The 19,609-nt window shown below is 50.9% G+C and overlaps 1 protein-coding gene across 1 annotated transcript in view; it reads right to left on the bottom strand.

The window, feature by feature from the left end:
* The window catches only part of LMF1 (lipase maturation factor 1), a 144,238-nt gene that overhangs the window by 35,731 nt on the left and 88,898 nt on the right, over positions 1-19,609 (bottom strand). Inside the window, exon 6 of the mRNA XM_042036866.1 lies at positions 10,931-11,098. Coding sequence (XP_041892800.1) covers positions 10,931-11,098 — 168 coding nt within the window. The remainder of the gene's footprint in view (positions 1-10,930; positions 11,099-19,609) is intronic.

Genomic DNA, 19,609 nt, shown 5'->3' with positions numbered 1-19,609 from the left:
AAATTCCCCGTGGTGCTTTAATTTACTGCAGTCTCGCAGAGGCCGCATGTGGTGATCACAGGTGGGGTTTCACACTGACCATAAACGTGGAGTTGGGGGCAAAAGACTCCAATCCTTTCAGGTTTGCCTGCCAAGACAGTTGAGGAACAGATTTCCATGAAAACATCTCCCTTTCCCTGGGCTTCAGGGGCCAGAGGAAAACACTCCAACAGAGATTTTGCAGCACCAAGGACCCTCTCACTGAGAGCAACCAGGACCTGAGACTGCCCAACAAGGACTTGATCCCTTCCTGCCTGGGTGGAGAAGGGGAATTGGGAAGGAACACAACATTTTGAAGCTCCAGTTCTTATCTGTGGGCACGTTTTTTTCCAAATAACCCCAGGAAAACGATCCCTCTCCATCTTTAGGACCCCACTGTCCCTGCAATATCGACCCTGCAGCGTCTCCAGCATGATCCCACTGCCCCTGGAATCCCAGAGATGGAGCTGATTTGGATGCACTGGGTTTCAGGGTGCCCCCCTCAGCAGCCCCTGACCCTTTTCCCTTGGCTCTGCTCCCTCTGAGGTTTCTGGCTGCAGGACTGATCTGTGTTGGATAGTGAGAACGGGCAGATTTGCCCTTGTTGCTCCAGAGGGATTTGTGTGGGGATTACAACTGCTTTTCAAGGGCTGGCTATGGAATAAATGACATTATTGATGCTATAAAAGTAATCCCTGTCTCTTTCCCACCCTCCATTCCTGCCATTCCCAAACCCATCCAGTCAATGCAATCTGATTCGTTTTTCCAGAGGAAATTTTGCAATTCCTGTTGACTGCAATATCCTGAGTTTGGTACTGCTCCTGGATTTTGACAGCTTCTCTCAGGGTGACCGTGATGTAGAACCTGGTCTAGTGGGCATGTCCCTGCCCAAGATGAGTTTTAAGCTCCCTTCCAATCCAAACCACTCCAGAATTTTATGGAATTCCTGTCTCTTTCTGCTTGTTCACTCACGAAGTGTGGGGAATCCATCCACGAGCCATCCCAACCATCACTGCCACGCCACACTGGCCAAAATTTGGGACAAAACGTTCCCAAATTGCTCTTTTGGTGCACTTTTCTCCCAGACTTCCTCCATGCACCCCCTTGTATCCATGATTTCTGCAAAGAGGGCACTTGCTTTCTCAGCCTTTCCGAAACTGGCACCCATCTGGGATTTCTCCCTGCTTCCAGGCTTTTCTAATCGGAGCAGGGTGGAAATGTAAAGTGCTGCTTCTCTCCCTGAACAGCTCCACGTGTGGACACCAAGCCCAGACCAAACCCACGTGGTTCCTGTTGAGCTTAACCCAAACTCCAGAGGGGGTTTCACGTGTGGGAGAAGTTACTCAGGAACGTGGACAAACCATCACCGTGCTCCTGGCAGAGATGGAATTAAAACCCAAGAGTCCCTCAGAAGAAAGCAGGAGAGGTGAGACCTCGTGCTGCAGACACCTGCCTGCATCGAGGTATTCTGGGGCTCAGGGTTTAGAGCAGCAAGAAAAATCCAGGACCCTCTGCACAATGCCAGCAGAAATCATGGGATCATGGAATGGTTTGGGTTTGAAGGGACCTCAAAGCTCATCTCCAACCCTCTGCCCTGGGCAGCGACTCCTTCCACTAGCCCAGGTTGCTCCAAGCCCTGTCCAGCCTGGCCTTGGAAACCTTCAGGGATGGGGATGCCACAATCTGCTGGGAAAAGGGAAAGCAAGATTGGGGTTTGCAGACAATTCTCCACTGACCACCACTGACCACGGCCCAGCATCTCCATCCCACGTTCAGGGGAAGGAGCCTGTCCCAGCACAGCACCAAACAAACCCCAGCTGCTCCAAGAGTATCCTGCACTGATCTCTGAGTCACAGCTCCAAAAATCCCAGTTTTTATAGGAAGATGAAAGTAATGAGTGACACAGGTTTCCTGCAATTTCTGGCTGTTGCATCACCAAAGAGATAACGGCCCTGCTGGAGCCTGGGGAACGGGATGATGCAGCTGTGTAAACTGCGTGTGGGCTAAAGCATCCCAGGGCTGCATCCTCATCCCAACGCTTCCAAAGCAAAATAAAACCTCTCTGGAGGCAGCAGCGTTTCACAGGAACATTAAAACCCAGAACAAGCAGAAGAGTTATTCTCATCAAAGCAAGAAAATAGAAAATCCATCTTCACCTCCATCCCTGAGCAGCCCGGACACCAAGATCCATCCTCTGAAATTATGTGGGGTTTGTTTAAAAGGCTTTAATTAAAGCTGTCCAATCTTTGTGTGAGGAGGACTGGGAAAACTTCCACCTCTGTCTGTGGATGCTTTTACACATCCAGCTGACACGAGGTGGGCTCAAATCCCCACTACCCACAGGCAAAAAGCACACACTCATTTAACTTGACAGGACAGAACTGATTGGAATATGCAAATTAATTTTAAAGTAACTGCAAATTGACCCCCTGGGAGGACAGAAGGCACAGGGTGTCCACAGAAGGTGTGGCTGCCCCCTCCCTGGGAGTGTCCCAGGCCAGGTTGGACAGGGCTTGGAGCAACCTGGGATGGTGGAAGGTGTTGGGGTTGGAACTGGATGAGCTTGAAGGTCCCTTCCAACCCAAATCATTCCAAGAAAACCATGCCAGGAACCCACAATAAGAGCACAATTGAAACTGCTCTGACAGCCAGTGTTACCAGAGGGAAAATCAAGGAGCAGGGATGGGAAGAAGCCTCCTTTCAGCCAGGAAAGTCACTACACCAGCAGCAAAATCCTCCCCTCGCTCCACACACACCACACCAAAGGCATCATCCCACTCCAGCCCCTTCCACTCCTCACATGGGCTCATTCTGTCTTCACACGTCCATCTCTGACACCAATAACTGATTTTCTTCATAATAAATGTATTAAAAATTCCCTTTCAAAGAAGTTCCTCATCTGCCATCTGTTTCCAGTTAGGCTGTTCTGATTTCATCTTCTTTTTTTTTTTTTGAAATGGAATAGAAAACATTATTTAAAGGTCCTGTCATCTTGCTGGTGGGAGGAGAGATCCCAGATCCCAAATCCCACCACTGTCACCCTGCCGAACAGCAAAGGCTCGGTGCGAGCCAAGAGCTGGGAAGGTGCCAAGGGACCAGTCCAGATCAGGACTAAGGGACAGAAAATGGGATTAAACTCGGAAGAACTTCACCATGTCTTCAAACCATTGCACTGAAACCTGAGAAATTCAAAGATATTTAAAGATATTTGACACGTTTTAGTGGGCGAGTGCTCTGGCTTGGGCACAGGAATGGATTGTGATGGTTTCTCTCAGTGTTAGCAGCTACACCTAAATGTAAATAAATAATTATCCCAGGAAATATGGTACCAGAGCATGGTGAAGATCCTGTCATGGACATCAGGAACATCTCTGCTTTCCAGCTGCTCTGGCTCTCATCGGACAGAAATGTTTTATGCCCTCACTCACACGTGCAACACATCCTTTATCTCCCAGCCTGGGCCCGAATGCTGAATCCCATCTGGGAAGTGCAGCTGTTGGAAGCTCCTGCAGCCCGGCCAGCTCGGATCGCTGCACTGACAGCATCCTCGGCATCGATTTTCCCCATCCAGCCCAAGCACCTGGAAATTCTGCTGGAGGACGCAAAGGTTCTGGAGCACGGAGGAAGCTTGAGAATCAGGTGAAAAATTCCAACAGGGAGAAAAACCAACCACCTCGAGCTGCCCCGGAGCCCAGGGAGGTGGAATCCTCCTCAGGCTCTTCCCTTGGGAAGGCTCCCTGTCAGCCACGTCATTCCATCGGCTCTGGAAGGTGCTCCTGGAGCGGGAAGAGCAGACAGGGAGCAGCACAGAAAGAGAGAGCTGAGAGCCCCTGGAAAGCTGTAATGTGGCCAACACACCAGGATTGGGGGAGTTTCCACACATTTAAGCAAATCTCGCAATTTAAGGAGTCAGTGCTCAGCAATATTCCCAGGGACACCGTGGCCCACCCTGTCCCCGCGGCTCTCTGGCACAGAGGTGGCACCAAACTGGGCCACCAGCACTGGGCCAGCCCGGCACACGTGGCAGCTTCCAGCAGGAACCTGAAACTCTGCTGGAGCTCATCCCTGCCTCCCCTCCCTGCTGCCCCACGAGCAAACGCACGCGGCCCTAGAACCACCCCGTGCTTGTGCACGGCCAAACCCACTGCAGCTCCTGTTGGCCCCAAAGCCAAGAGCCCCGGTCAGGAGTAAAAACAAATCCCAACCTTCCTGCTGCATTTTTACAGCCATGGCAGCGCTTCCCACCCCGGGGGCCTCCCATGCAAATCTGATTTCACGGCTGGGCGTCAAATCTCCCTCTCAGGTTTAACAGCAAAGCCAGGAGCAGTAGCAAAGGTGAGCTGACAGCCATGCCAGGCTGGATGGGGTTACCAGAGACACTCCAAACCCTGCTCCATGGAAAACCAGCCCCTTCCGAGCCAACCAAAAGCAGAGGCACGGGAATCCGAGGCTCACAGTGTCCTGAAGAGCCACGTTTGATTCCCAACTTTAAGAAGCCCCAAGCCCGAGGCTGTGGGATGCCTCCAAAGGCCCTGGCGTGCCAGCAGGATGAGTGATGGTAAACGAGCCCAGCTCCAGGCTCAGCTGCTGCCAGGCGGCTCCGCCCGTTGGAGTCACTGCCGGTCCCCTCTCCAATTAATCAAATTCCCATACTGATTAACAGCATGATTCATGGCTCTCGTTAGGAGCATTCTGGAACAAACAAGGCTGTATTTCAAGGCCACTGGCTTAATGGTTAAAATAAATACCTTCCAAATTTCTATTTTCAAGTAGCTGAACCTTTTCCACCTTTACAACTAATTCAGACTTCCTTCAAATTATTTTTCTAAGTAATATAACAATTTGTTTTTCATTAGAGCTTGTCAAAGCCGGACTTGGGTTTATTTTGAGAGAAACCAGCGCTCTCCAGAAACTGTTTAGTACAATCTGAATGACGCCCAAAGGGGTTATTGCAGCCACAATCAAAATAAGAGTTTACAGCACTGGCTTGGGGTGACACTTTATTTAATGATTTCAAAAAAAAGAGAGGAGAAAAAACCCCCAGCGCCCTGAATCAGGAGCTAATTAAATGCACTCCTATGGCTCCCAGTAAGTGTTTCTCAGTCCCTCTGACTACTGCAGAATGCAAGGACTTAACTTGTTGTTAACTAATCCCAGACCCCATTATGGGAGCCGTGTTATTTACTGGTTTGGGGTGGTATGTGCTGCTATTCCCGTGTCTGGCACAGCAGAGCCTATCAAGCTGGATGTGAAATCAAATATCAGAGTGATTAAATAGTTTGGGTTCTGCCTGCTTAACTCAGAATGTTTCTTGTTGGGGGGTGTAGAGCTTGGTATTTAATTTAAGGGGGCTTAAATGTAACAGATGCCCTGTGACTGCTTTGATTCCACGTTCCTTTTGTTTTGCTGCGCAGAAAAGCTGAGCTGGAGCAGCGCCAGGGCTGAGGGAGGGGATCTGGGGGATCCAGGAGGGAGTGAGGGGCACGGACACCCCGGCCACCCTCGCCCTGGGACCAGGATGGGTGCACAGCGCTGGGGATCAACTTCCATAATCCCAGTCCAAAGCTCCAACATTCCCAAAGAACCTCTGAATCTCTCTCCCTGCATCTTCCATCTCTCACCCGAGTCCAAAGCAGATTCTTAAACAACTGAACTGCAAAACTCTTTTCCATGGGCCCATTCCTCCAGTCGTGTCCTGCTGTTCACTTTCCTGGGATTCTCTGTTTGTTCTTTCTTTCTAAACCACAACAAAATCAACAAGGTTTGGACTTCAGTGAAGGCTGAGTTTCCTCTGTTCTCGCAGGGGAGGCCCTGCCCAGCCCAGGCAGTGACACCCACCCAGTCCCACCCTGCCAGCGCTGCCGGGCTGGGGGCCACGCTCCCCAGCATCCTTAGGGATTTATAGAAAAGCAGGAAAGGGACTTTTTACAGGGGTATGGAGTGATAGAACAAGAGGGAATGGATTTAAACTGAAAGAAAACAGATTTATATTGGTTATCAGGAAGGAATTGTTCCCTGTGAGGGTGGGGAGGCCCTGGCACAGGGTGCCCAGAGAAGCTGTGGCTGCTCCTGGATCCCTGGAAATGTCCAAGGCCAGGTTGGACAGGGCTTGGGGCAGCCTGGGATAGTGGAAGGTGTCCTTGCCCATCGCAAGGGTGGCACTGGATGGGCTTTAAGGCCCTTCCACCCCAAACCAGTCTGGGATTCTGTGAACTGTAGAATAATTCCTGAATTTTCTGGCTGCTCCATCCTCCAGTTAATTGGGCACCAATACAGAAAAACCCCTCCCTGAGCAGTGCCTGTGTCCTGTGGGTGCACAATTAAAGCCCTAACGAAGGGCCTGATCCTCCTGCCACGAGCCTGGCACTTGCCTAACCCCGCTAATCCTGCTGGAGACACCCCTGATTTACACCAGCCCTGCAATGAGAACAAACCCCAGCTCGGGTCTGACAAGTGAAAACAAACACTGGATTCAGACACTTTCTGCAGGGAAGGGGGGGCTGCTTAATTTTTGTTCCCTCTCTCCAGGCTGCTGCTGTGACCTCTGCTACCTCCAAAGTCAGCAACACAATCTCTTGCAGCTGTGGCACCGCAGCAGCCTGATCCAATTTGTGTGTGTGCGGCTGCAGGGGCAGCTCATCCCTCCAGCATCTCGTGGCATGGCAGAGGCAGCGCTGGGACAACAGGGGGCTCGGTCCTCCCCTCCCAAAAAAGAGGGGGGAACCCCCACTTGGCCTCCCCTGCCTTCCTGGAGAGATGGGAATAAAATCAACCAGAGGGAAACGTCCGTTTCTATCAAAATTTTTAAGAGGCTGGGGTTTGGCCAAGCCAAGGAGGAAAAAAAAAAGCCAGAAAATATCTGTTCAACAACTGTTTTCTGCCTGAGAAGGAAAAAAAAATGAGGAGGAAAATGACTTTGCTCCCATTCTCCTGCACATTCCCAGCTCCCAGGGGCTGCGTGTCCCTGGTGCAGTGCCCAGCTGGGCAAGGGTAGTGCTGGGAGCTTGTTTTCCAAGGGAACAGAGCCGGAGCTTTCTGCCACATTCCCCCTCAGGGTCCCTCTCCCAGCGGGTCCCCCCATCCCTCTCCAGCTCCTGAAGTCCCCGTGTTCCTTGGCTGGATGCCGGCAGCTGCCTCGGGTGGTTCCTTCTCAGGGCTCTGAACCTTGGAGGGGTTTTGGCTGTGGAGGTTTTATCTCTGCCTGCTGGAATTGTGCCTCACTCCTGGCATTGTCATCCCTCTGCTCTGGAGACGGATCCTGCTGAAAACCATCCCGGGATTGCTGGGGTGCAGGGAAGAACTGGCAACGCCAACATTCAGGATCTGGAGGGGGGAAATATTCCACAACCACTCCTGCTCCTTCAGGGAATTCTGTCCTGGTGTGTGACGTGGGGCTGAGCTCATCCAGGGGCTTCTCCAGCCACAAGGATGCTCCGGGCTGTAGGACACGCCAGGAGCTTCCAGGGGCCACGGGAAGGAGTCAGGCTCCACAAACCCATCCAGATCCAAAGGGATTTAAAAGCTTCAAACTCTCCCCACATTCCAAACTCCCCAGATTGTGCCTTTCTGGCTGTGACTGGGAAGCAAAGCAATGGCCCTGCCCTTCCAACAGCACCAGCTGGGGACTTTCCATTCTATTTATTCATTTATGGATTTCACCTTTCTCATCCTGAAGCTCCTTCCCACCTGGCACTGACAAATCCACCCCAGCCCCCTCCCTCCCTCGCTCCAACCCAGCACTACCTGCCAGCTCCGAGGGGCAAGGTGGCTTTTTCCTGCCTTTTTCTTGGCTTTCCTCTTGCTTCCCCTCATCAACTCGTTTGCCAAGCAGTGCAATTTTACTGCCTGGCTTCCAAGGAGCCAAGAAATACGTTTGCTGGTGTGAGCTGTGAGTTAGACAGCGTGAAAAACATGCAGATCCAGGGCTTTTAGAGGCAGCTCCAGGGGTTTTAGGAGGCAGCTCCAGGGGTTTTAGGAGGCAGATCCAGGGTTTTGAGGAGGCAGCTCCAGGGAGCAGCGAAACCCCTGCCGAGCTGCAGGATTTGCCTTCCCCAGCAGCACTTCCAACCTCCCACCTCCTAAAACCCCACAAACTCCTTGATGTATGGGCAGGCTCTGCCCTGGTACTTCTACAGAACCAAGAATAAGAGTCCAGACCTCACGTGGGGACTCCAAGATCTCTTCTTCCCCCTTCCAGGTACTGACAGCCACATTGTGGATTTGATTTCTCCTGCACATTGGGGTGTTTCAGATCCAGGTGTGCATTTCTGAGGCCCAGACCCCACCTCCACTGCAACAACCAGCCAATCTCAGAATTAAGGTTGGAAAAGCTCTTTAAGATCATCAAATCCAACCATCAACCACCACATTCACCACTACCCCGTGTCCTGAAGTGTCACATCCACACGTTTTCTGAACACTTCCAGGGATAATTTATTCCTGGCAGAGACAATTGGCAGCAATGCCCAGGAGATCCACGGAAATGGTGGGGTTTGAGCTGAGCTCACAAGGACACCGTGGCAAAAGCCCTAAAGCTGAGGGGCAGGAAGCCACTGCAGAAGGGACCATTCCTGGCCAGGAGCAGCGACAGCGAGCCCTGCATGGAGCTGCCTGGGAATGGGCTCATCCAGAGGGTCCCTGTGGCCCCTCCAGGGGGGAATCAAGGTGCTGGCAGCACTCTGGTGTCCATCAAACCCACCCTCAATTCCATCATCAAATCCCAACTCCAACAGGGACCTCCTGTGCACATCCAGGATGGGAACAACGTGGAGCTTGCAGCTCCCTCGGGATAACTCCAGGCTGGGATCACAACCCCACAGGAATCCCATGGTGGACACACATCCACCCTTGGGCTGCTGAGCCCCTACTCTCTGATGTTTCCAGCCTCACTAAGCCTTTTTTTCCTTACAAACGTGAAGCAGGCAAGAAGAATAAGTTCACACTTGGAAAAAAACCCCACTCTCCTCCTTTAAAGCCCAACTTTTTTTGGGTTCCTGACAAAGCAATATTCTCCAGGCCAGTTGGAATCTGGAAAAATACACTCACTCAACCTAGCCACCATGACTCCAATAACAATTATAAAATGTCCAATAAAACTTGTCTGTAATGTCAATTCAAATCTTGAAAAGCAGAATTAAGTGGTATATCAACATTAAACTTTATTGCTTCCTTTGCAGAGCACAAGGATTGTCAATAAAAGTCATTCTGAATGAAGAAAAGGGCAGTAAATATTAAATAAACAGGTTTTTGTTGAAATGCTATAAATGCACCAGAGCTGCCTCTTACACTGGGACCCTTTCTGCCTTTGCAGACTCCCCTCGTGATCGAAATAAGTCAGTAATTGCCAACTATCAATAAAGGGCCAATTAAAGGGCGCTTGATGCCTGCATTTACTCGCTGTCATTAGGAGCCTTTATGGGGTGGACTCGGCTGCTCCAGGTCCCCGTGGCTCTGTCTGACGTCCCCCAGCCCCCCCAGGGCCCTGCTGCTCGTTAGGGCCCCTGGAGGAGCCAGGAAGGAGCCGGAGACTCCCGGCCAGGAGCTCGGCAGGGACGGAGCAACCCCGAGATGAGAAGGGATGGGAGGGGAGCATTGAACACGAAATGAGTTGGGGTGGGAGGGACCTTAAAGATCTTGTTCCAACCCTCAGGGACACCTTCCACTATCCCAGTGTGCTCCAGCCTGGCCTGGGACACTCCCAGGGATGGAGCAGCCCCAGCTTCTCTGGGCACCCTGTGCCAGGGCCTCCCCACCCTCCCAGGGAAGGACTTCTTCCCAATATCCCACCTAACCCTGCCCTCCTTCATCTTAACCAGCAGAGAGGGGAGGTTTTGCTTTGTCCATGAGACAAAACAGGAGTATTTTTAGGGTCGGGCTGAATAAAATCCTCCCAGTGCCTCTGAAAACCTCAGGTGTGACATCTGTCACAAACACAGCTGGCACTTCTGGAGTGACACCCTGGGACCTCCCTGGGTCAGACCTCTCCCTCCAGATGCTCAAGATCCATCCCAACCCAACCAAAGCTGCCCCCAAAAGCTGTGCAGAGGTAAAAGCTGACGTTCAGTGGCACCCAGACACAACAGGAAGCGTTTGGGAAGCAGAAGGAACCGGGGACTCCGCGAGGGCACAAACCCGGCGGGGTTTCTGTCAGACCTTTAAAACCTGATCAGCATTTTTGTGGTTTACCAAGGGGGTTTATGAGCTGTTCTCCAGTTTAATCATCACATGAACTCACAGGAAGCAGTAACAGCTCCTGAGTATGAATTTCATGATGCTGAAATGATGCTGAACAAAGACAGGGCAGCAAGGGCTGGAAACGGAGTGTCTGGGATGTTTAATGAGATCTTTGAGCTCTGCCAGGGCAGAGAGGACAAAAATCAGATGGGGTCTAGGAAAGTATTTCTGCAGCAGCTTCTGTCCTCTGAGTTCGGCAGAGGTACAAAGAAAACCCACCCAAAAATCAACTGGAAAGTGAATCCATTACATTTTCAAGGAATTACTTCCATTCTGAGCCTCGGCTCAGTCAGTCTGGTGTTTGTGAAGAGCAGCTCAACCACTGTCAGAGACAAAGAACAATCCTTGAATGATCAATACAGAAAGAAGAATCCCTTCAGAGCGGGAAAGATGTCTACAAAGATTAACTTTCGGGGGAATGACAAGGATTCCCCAGAGCTGTTGGAGCTGCAGGATCAGACCCTTTGCACTGATCCTGGGCTGCCACACAGAAACCAAACCTCCAGCAAAGCACTGAGAGCAGTGGGAAGCACCCAGGAATTCCTGCCTGGGAATCATCCTCATCCCCTGGAGCCTGAGCTCCTGTCCTGCCCCCTGAGCCCGACGCTGCTCGGAGGAGTCGGGAAGCCCAGCGCTGGAGAGGATGGGAGCCTCAGGAAGCAGAGCAGGAGCAGCTCACCTGGAACAGCATCTGCAGGAGCCCGTGCAGAATGCACATCCTTCGGCCCAGGAGCAGGAAGAAGGGCACCAGCAGCTCGATGAAGTGGTTGACCAAGGTCTCGAAGCGGTGGAACCACCACGGCGAGTGGTGCATGAAGTACGAGATGGGGTTGGGCACCGGCTGCGTCTGGAATATAACAGGAAAAAAGGAATTAATCCCCCCCAAAACTTGTTACGAAGGGCAACTACAAAGGTCTGGGCTTATTCCTTATTTCTCTCCCCCAGTGTGCCCTCAGGAGAACCATCCTTCACCTCTGGGAAATCGTTTCTTGGCAGAGAAAATGACTTCATTCAAGTTTTTTCACGCATCTTTAAACAAATTCATCTTTTAAAAACCAAGACTTTCAGTTTTCCCTTTTGTCATCACAAACAAACCCCATCTTAAATGAACCCCACTATTATTTAACACTGAAATCTTACACTTAGCTCAGCATTGAGGGATGTTAAACTGAGTGAAGATCCTCAGAGCAACGGAGCAGATCCAGAAACTGAGCCCAAGATTTGCTCAGGGTCAGGCCTTGGGTCAAACAGAGCCAGGAATGGAAACCAGATTTCAAAACCTCGGAGATCTGCTTTCAAAATGTTTAAAATTCAAATAAATGTGGTGGTAGAGCTGCTTTCCAAGATGGTAATTTGGGAGAGGAAAGTGTAATTCCTCTAAGCATGTTATACTGGTTAAGGTATTTACATACTGGCCTTGGGACAATATTATTCTTTTATCAGCCTGAAATTTTTTGACACGGGGAGATTTTTCCATCGAGGACAAGAAAGCAGCAAATTTTTCAAAGGGAGCAACCCCAAATTCTGATATGTTAATAAGTGCCACCCTAAGAAATCCCACAACTGGAGCAAAAAGAAATGTTAATTTATCTGAGCATATCTGACAGCCTCAAATCCCCCGGTATTGTTTTAAAACTGTGACAACAACAAAAAAAGAGAGAGGTGGAAAACACCAATGTTAATTGAAGGAGACACAACACATCTTTAAATTATTTGTAGTTAAATCCAAAATACAAACAAACCAGGGAAAATCCTGTAGGATGCATGGCAGCCGAGCACGCTCCCACTGCCAAATCCCACAACTATTGTAATTCCTTATTAGCAAAGCTGGGATTAATAAAGCTCTTGCTTCGCCTGGGTTGGAGGCTGCTGTGGCCCCTTAGGACAGGAGACCGCATCCTTCCTTCCCGGATGGAGCCGGGCCGGGGTCAGGGAGCTGTGCCAAGGCCACTCCGGCCAGGCTGGGGGGTCAGGGCAGCCCCAGGTGCCCCCCAGGGTCCTTCCCCTCCGCCAGGACCTGCTTCCAGTTAATCCCGTGTTGGGCTCCTCGCAGCATTCCCAGGGAGGCTCGCAAAGGGGTGTTTTTACCTTGATCCCAAATTGCTGAGAAATGCTTTTATCCTTCCAAACATGCAGGTTGTTCCTTGGCTCTTTTTAGTGTTTTTATTATTATTATTATTAGTTTTAAAGTGCTTTAACCAAGCCTGACCCAGCTGAGGTATTGATCCAACAGGTTGGAATGTTTGGCACTTATGGATGAGGACCACGGAGAGCAGGCAGAATTACTAATTCCACACCTACTCGTAATTAATACATTAATGTTTCATTCCCGCTTGTTGTTTGGGCTGGCACTGGAGATATTGTCATCCCAAATTGTTTAAGGGCAGAAAGAGAAAATTCCAGCCTCAAATCCCACTGCAGTGGGAAGTTCAAGGCCAGCTTGGAGGCTGTGAGGGTGGTGAAGCCCTGGCACAGGGTGCCCAGAGAAGCTGTGGCTGCCCCTGGATCCCTGGAAGTGTCCAAGGCCAGGCTGGATGGGGCTTGGAGCAGCCTGGGATAGTGGAAGGTGTCCCTGGCCATGGCAGGCGTGGGAATGGGATGAGCTTTAAGGTCCCTTCCAGCCCAAAGCAGTCTGGGATTTCAGGATAAACCAAACCCCAGTGATCGAGAAGTGATTCACACATCCCAGATATCCTTTAAAAGCTGCTGGGGGAGGAGATCTCTGTGTGTGTGTGTTCCTCCCGATGCCTTCCAGATGCTGCACAGCACAGGTTTCCCGGGAAGAGAGCCGTGTTTACTCGGGATGGGGCGTTGAGGCCGCAGCAAAGACCCAGAGCAGCCTGTGAATCACCAGGAGCCTGGGATGCTGAAAACTTCCCAGATTCTTTTTGTGCCCGAGTGCACTGGTGCCCAGAGGCACTCACTGCTGGGGAAAGCACCCAGGGCACCTTGCTGGGTGCAGAGAGGGAATTTGCCCCACACCTGCAATTCCAGAGTAATCTTATCCCATGGAAACATCCCGGCGGTCTTGGAAGTGGCCATGTCAGAGCCCAGGAGGAGGGAAAAGCTTTCCAGGCTCTCCTCACCCAGCTTGTTCCTGGGATTTGGAACTTTACACTTCGCTTTGTGGCTGCGCTGTGAGGAGAATTATGGAAGCCCAGAATGGTTTGGGTTGGAAGGGACCTGGAAGATGATTTAATTCCCACCCCATGGCACCTTCCACTATCCCAGGATGCTCCAAGCCCCGTCCAACCTGGCCTGGAACACTTGCAGGGATCCAGGGGCAGCCACAGCTTCTCTGGGCAGCCTGTGCCAGGGCCTCTCTGCCCTCAGAGGGAAGGATTTTATCCCAATATCCCATCTAACCCTGCTCTTTTTCAGTTTCAAGCCATTCCCCCTTGTCCCATCACTCCAGTTCCTAATGAAAATTCCCTCTCCATCTCTTCATCCTAGGAAGCATTCTAGAAGCAGCTGGGAGTTCTCTACATCCAGAACTGTGACCTCCTGACACACAGACATGGGAAATGCAGCTCCAAGTCAGACGGATCTAAACAACCAAGCCCAAGGTGGATGCACACGGAGAGGGAGCGAGCAGAGCCGTGGGCTCGGAGCAGTCCCGTTTCTGGGCACCTCCGTGAGACATGCAGTGTTTTTAAATAAAAAAACCATTAGCAAACCCTGGCTTTGTGTGCCAGCACAACATCATAACCCTCGTGCCTCCCTCACACCTCCAGCAGCCGGACAGAAACCGCCGCTGCAAACGCCTTTGGAAATCGTAGCAGGAAAATGAATTCCATAATTCACGGGGCAGATTTGTAAGGTGTGAGTGCTGCTGGAGGAATTCTGGGTCGCCAGCTCGGGCCTGTTCCCCAGCTTGGATCGACCAGGTTTTATGAGGGCTGGTAACAGAGTCTAAAAATACGCACAATAAACTGGTTTTTCTCCCTACGGGGTCTATGGTTTAATTATGTTCTTAGTGAGAACCATTAAAGTGCTAAGTACCTGAAGACTCCTAATTTACTAAACTGCACCCCACTAAAAGCCAACAGAAGGCCATTATATGGCAGAGTGAAGGCTCTTCTTGGGGGCTGTAAATGCCCACGGTCCCTCCTCCCAGCCCTGTTACTGCCACGGCTTTCCAGAAACTCCGAGAGAGGATTTAATCCCGGGGTTGGATAGCCCAGCCCAGCCTAGGGAAAGCTCCAGGCTCTCCTAGAGGGAAACAAATCCCACATTGTCCTCAAACAACCCACTGCTCAGACAGCGAGGCAGACTGGGATAGGGGAAGGTGTCCCTGCCCGTGGAATGGGATGGGCTTTAAGGTCCTTCCAACCCAAACCATCCAGGGATTCTTTATTGAGCTCACAGCATAGCTCCCATGCAAGGAACTGAGCAGCATGGGAGTGTGGAGGGTAAGGAATCATAGGATCATGGAATGGTTTAGGTTGGAAAAGCCCTCTAAGATCAACGAGTCCAACCAAGTGCATTTCACGGTGGAGAAATCCTGAAAAACAGAAGGAAATGGAACAGCAAATAGGAATAAGTAATGAGAAAAGGCAACTATTTGGTCAAAAGAAACAGAATTCCAGAAAGGCCTGGGTTGGAAGGGATCTGAAAGATCATCTTATCCCACCCCTGCAATGGGCAGGGACACCTTGGACCCCCTTCCACTATCCCAGGGTGCTCCAAGCCCCATCCAACCTGGCCTCGGACACTTCCAAGGATGGGGCAGCCCCAGCTTCTCTGGGCACCCTGTGCCAGGGCCTCCCCACCCTCCCAGGGAAGGATTTCTTCCCAATATCCCATCTAACCCTGTCCTGGGGCACTTTGAAGCCATTGCCCCATGTCCTACGGAATCATGGAATATCCTGAGCCCACAGAGGTGCAGTGAACACGTCAGGAACAGCTCTGCAGGCTGCCACAGGCAGGAGAGAGGGAAAGCCTTTGGCACACACAGCGGAGTGTGAGGAGCAGCAGTCCCTGGAGCACCAGGCTGAGAGGTTTATTAAATGTCTTCTGGAGTGCTGTGGAAGATCCAGATGAACTGCAAAGCTCAGCTCTCCAGCTTCGCAAGCACCGAGGCATGAACTCATCTCCTCGGCTTCAAAGCAAAGCCCTCGCTTCTCTTGTGCTTTGGACCAGAAAGTAAAAAGGATTCTCCATCACGGAGCATAATTGGATCAGTGTAGTCCAACAGGCTTTCCCTGCCAGTCCATTCTGCTTCAGAGCCTGACCTGGCTCCTCAGGCATCTGCAGATCAAAGCCCCACGTTCCCAAGCCCGAGCGGGAATGTCTCCCCAGCCCCGTGCGAGGAGGCAGCGAGCGGAGAGGAGATAAAGGGGGTCACTCCCAGCTGCTGGGAAGTGTGGGCAGATGTGTGTCCTGCCTGAAGTCAGACTGCCTCAGGCTGTATGGCAACCAAGGATTCCTAAAAAACATCCAGCTTGGAACAAGGGGAGATTCCAGAGCTTCCTCGCCATGGTAGGGGTTCCACACAGGCAGCGACCTCGACTGAGGAGCAGCAGAGGGATTTTGCACAAGGATTCTCATGTAGGGAAGGGTTTGGGAAGGAAATGGAGCAGGGAACTGCTCAGGATGGGTTTAAACCCAGCAGCGCCTTGTGCTGGGGGTGTTTTATCTGTACACTCAAAGCTCCACGTCCACGCTACTGAAATACTCACACAATGGCTAAACAGTTAAAAATAGCCCCTTCAAAACTTTCCAGTTATTAATAAGATTCCAATCCAAATAAAATCAGAAGGAAAAAAAGAAAAAAAAGAAAAAGCTGTATCTGGCTTGAAATGCACACTGCTCTGACATCCCATGGGTCACAAGGGGTCGGCTCTTCAGCAGCGCAATATCAAAATAATCAAGCCTCGATAAAGTAATAAAAAGAGAAGTTGCCTGGATGTTCTTGCTGGGCAGAGCTCTCCTCGCCCAGTCAATAGGAATATTCAGTCCATAGAAAAACAGACTGGAATCTGCCTGTTTAAGACAGCAGAGCAAGCCAAGGAGATGTGTGTTTGACTCGGTGCCAGCAAGGCCATAAAATGTTGGCAATTTAGTAGAGACGTGGTGCCGCGCCACTCTCCCAAAGGACCTAAATAAACTTCAGATGGAGAACATATATTTTTACTTTTTATATATATAAAAATCTGCTGGTTCATTTTTAACTCCTTTCCCCAGCCAGCCCTTGCTCGGAGGTTTTTCAGAGCTCCAGCAGGTCCCCGTTCCTCCTGGCTCAGAGTGAGGGCTCAGCGAGAAGTTAAAAGCATGAAAAATCCGAGCAGTGATTCACGTCTGGAGGTTGGGTTTCTTCGGGAATGGTGGCTGCAGCCGCCAGAGGGGAAAGGGGGCTCAGGGAGAAGATTCTGCTCTGCAATTTCATGCCTCAGCAGTGTAAAATATCCCGGGGAATTTGTTGTTTTCCTGTTGACAGTGCTGCAAAGTCACGGGTGGAGGTGAAACCTCCCTGCCACGTTCAGCTGTGCTCAGGGTGAGCCGCCCCAGGAGGACTGGGGGGACACTGAATGATGGATGGTGGAATCCCAACCACCTGGGTGGGGGCAGAAGGCTCCTTTTTGTTTGCTTTTCCAGACTGCACCCACCTCTTGGTCCGAACCTTTCCTCTCCAGGAACAGAGCCCACATTTCCAGGGCCCACAGCATCCCTGTTTATTGACACTGCTCCTCCGTAACGTGCTCCAAGCTGCTCCCGGAATATCCAGTTAATTGGGGATGGATTACAGATTCACCTATTTATTCTGGACATTCCTGGAGAGGTCCTGAGCTAAAATTACACAAGGAACCACTGAACTGTTGAGGCTATTTATTTGTTCAAAACCCCATTCAAGTAACTGGTGCGGCCTGGGGCAGACATCTTGGCTCTGGTGGGGCCAAGAGGAGCTGGTGGAACCAACTGTGGGTCCCCCCTGCCTTTGGGGAGAAGTTTGGATTATCAAGAGCAGCAGAGATGGGGCATGTTGGGTTTAGGGAGTGGGACAGGCTGGAAGGTCCATCCATAAGAATCAGAGAGTGGGAAAACCCTCCAGGATCATCGAGTCCAACCTTTGACCCAACACCACCATATTGTGAAAAAAACCCGAGATTTAAGGGCAACAGAACAAGGTCCCATCCCAAAGGCCAGGGAGGAGCTGAAATCCTTGCCCAGGTTTGCTGCTTCCATCAGATGGTGCTGTTATGTCTCACACTCCGGGATTTTCCGACTCAGGAACGCGCTCCCTGGCCTGGAGCTCTCCTTCCCTGCGGATCACTCACCAATATTTTAAATTGCCATTTAAGAGCATATTGCAAACGTGATCCTTTAATTGGTCACTGTTATGACTCTCTATTAGAGAAGACAAGTTTTTCCACACAAGGTAAGCCCTGAAAATGTTTAAAAACAACCCAGAGCTGATGTATTTATTATGCATTTCTCCATATATAAATAATTCCATGAAAAGGGACGTAGTGAGTGGAAACTCCATTTAAAATGTGATCCCAGATGGTGGCAAAGCTCTAAAATTGCAAGGCAACATGTAAAGAAAGATTAACGACCTCAAACAGGCCCAAATTTATGAGGTGAAAGCCCCTGTAATCCTGGAGAAAAATGATACCAAACCTTCGACCAGACAGCCAGAAAATACCTCTGCTTACTCCATGTGCCCTCTGCCATTTTGCTTTTTCCTTTAATACCCATTATGTGGGGTTCAGTTGGTGTTTTCTCCCGCAGGCCAGAGGTTTTGCTTTGGTTCATGAGCACGCTGAGGGATTTGCCAGCTCCCACCATGCACCAGGAGGCACCGATAAATGAGGAAACAGAACAGTGATGGGAATAAGCAGTGGAAAGGAGGGAAAACGGAGCCAGGACACCGGGACAAGCCTTGAACATCACTGCAAGAGCCAAAGCTCCACCATTGAGAGCTGAGGAGACAGAGCTTAACAATTCCAACATTAACCTCTTGTTTTGCCCAAGTGAGAAAGGTTCCAGAAAGAAGGATGGCAGCATTTCTTCCCAAGGAATGTGGGCCATCCCAGGCCAGCAGCATCTTCCGTGCTCTTAACTCCAGGCAGGACCAGACTGGGTGGCACAGCCCATTCCCCCGGGATCTCTGGCACATCCAACATCCCCTGACAATGCTCCTGCTCATCCCTCTGGCCCTTCCCCTGTCAGCAAGGTCACCTGGACTATTTTACTACAACATTTTTCAATGCACTGGGATTTTCCAACCTTTCCAGCAGAACTCCTTGCACACTCTGGTGCCTTGAAGGGCAACCCAATGGCTTTGGAGAGTGGAAGAACACCTTTCTGAACATCTCTCCAATGGCTACAGCCGCTCAGAGGACCCAGAGCTTTACCCTTCCACTCACAACCCCAAACACACCCCACAGCTGCTCTCCCACAGCTCCTCGTGCCTTCATTTTTTTCCCTTTAAAAAGTCCAGTGCTAAACCCAGGACCAGTCTCCTTTGGAGGGCTTTTTTTTTGGTGTGTGCTCATAAACACGAGCTCAGCACCAGGCCAAGGAACACAGGGAGCCCGCGAGCGCCGGCGCAGCCCCGGCTCGTGCCTGTGTTTGGATTAGGCAGTTCCGTGGCCTGGACATTTACAGTCGGGTTGGGTTTTTTTCCCCCCTCCTCCACAACTCGAGACAAACAGTGAGAGCTTTCATAAAATGTGTTCACAAAGGGTAAATTGTGCCATTAGGAGCCTACTACCTGGTTGGTCACTGGAATTCTCCAAACTGGAACGCCACCGCGCTCCGAGCCAAAGCCAGCGCCGGTGGCAGGAGCGGGAACTTGTTTAACTCTGCAACTGCCCAGGAGACAGAGCACACCCAACATAGAATTGCACAATCATTTGGGCTGGAAAAGAGCTCCAAGATCATGGAGTCCAAGGCCACCACCAACCCATGGCCCCACGTGCCACATCCACACCGTTTTAAATCCATCACCAGCTCCACGGGAGCCACCGTGACTGATCCAGCTCTGAACCTCCTGCTCATCCAAGAGCATTTCTAGAGCAGGATGGGATAAAAATAAGACACCAGGAAAAACCAGGTTGCTGTCCCAAAGATGGAGCCAAAAACTTAGGAGAGAGTGTTTCTGTTTTAGGCTTTCTCCCGAGTAACAAAGGATGCAGCCGGAAAGAATTTAGGACAAGCAAAACAAGTCACAAGAAAACTCTTGGCCGTGAGGAGCTGATGTCCAAACTCTGTTGGGTGAACCCAGCAGCCAATTCTGCTCCCCCTTGCCAACGAACGAGGGCCTGGAGTGGCAGGACAAGGGGGAATGGCTTTAAACTGAAAGAGGGGAGAATTAGATTAGAGATTAGGAAGGAATTCTTCCCTGTGAGGGGGG

This window comes from Corvus kubaryi, unplaced genomic scaffold (assembly GCF_017639235.1).
Source record: "Corvus kubaryi isolate FWS band 111438036 unplaced genomic scaffold, C.kubaryi_AGA036_p1.0 37387, whole genome shotgun sequence".
Lineage (NCBI taxonomy): Eukaryota > Metazoa > Chordata > Aves > Passeriformes > Corvidae > Corvus > Corvus kubaryi.
Note: the sequence above shows the minus strand (reverse complement) of the source record. Positions and strands in the feature narration are given on the sequence as shown.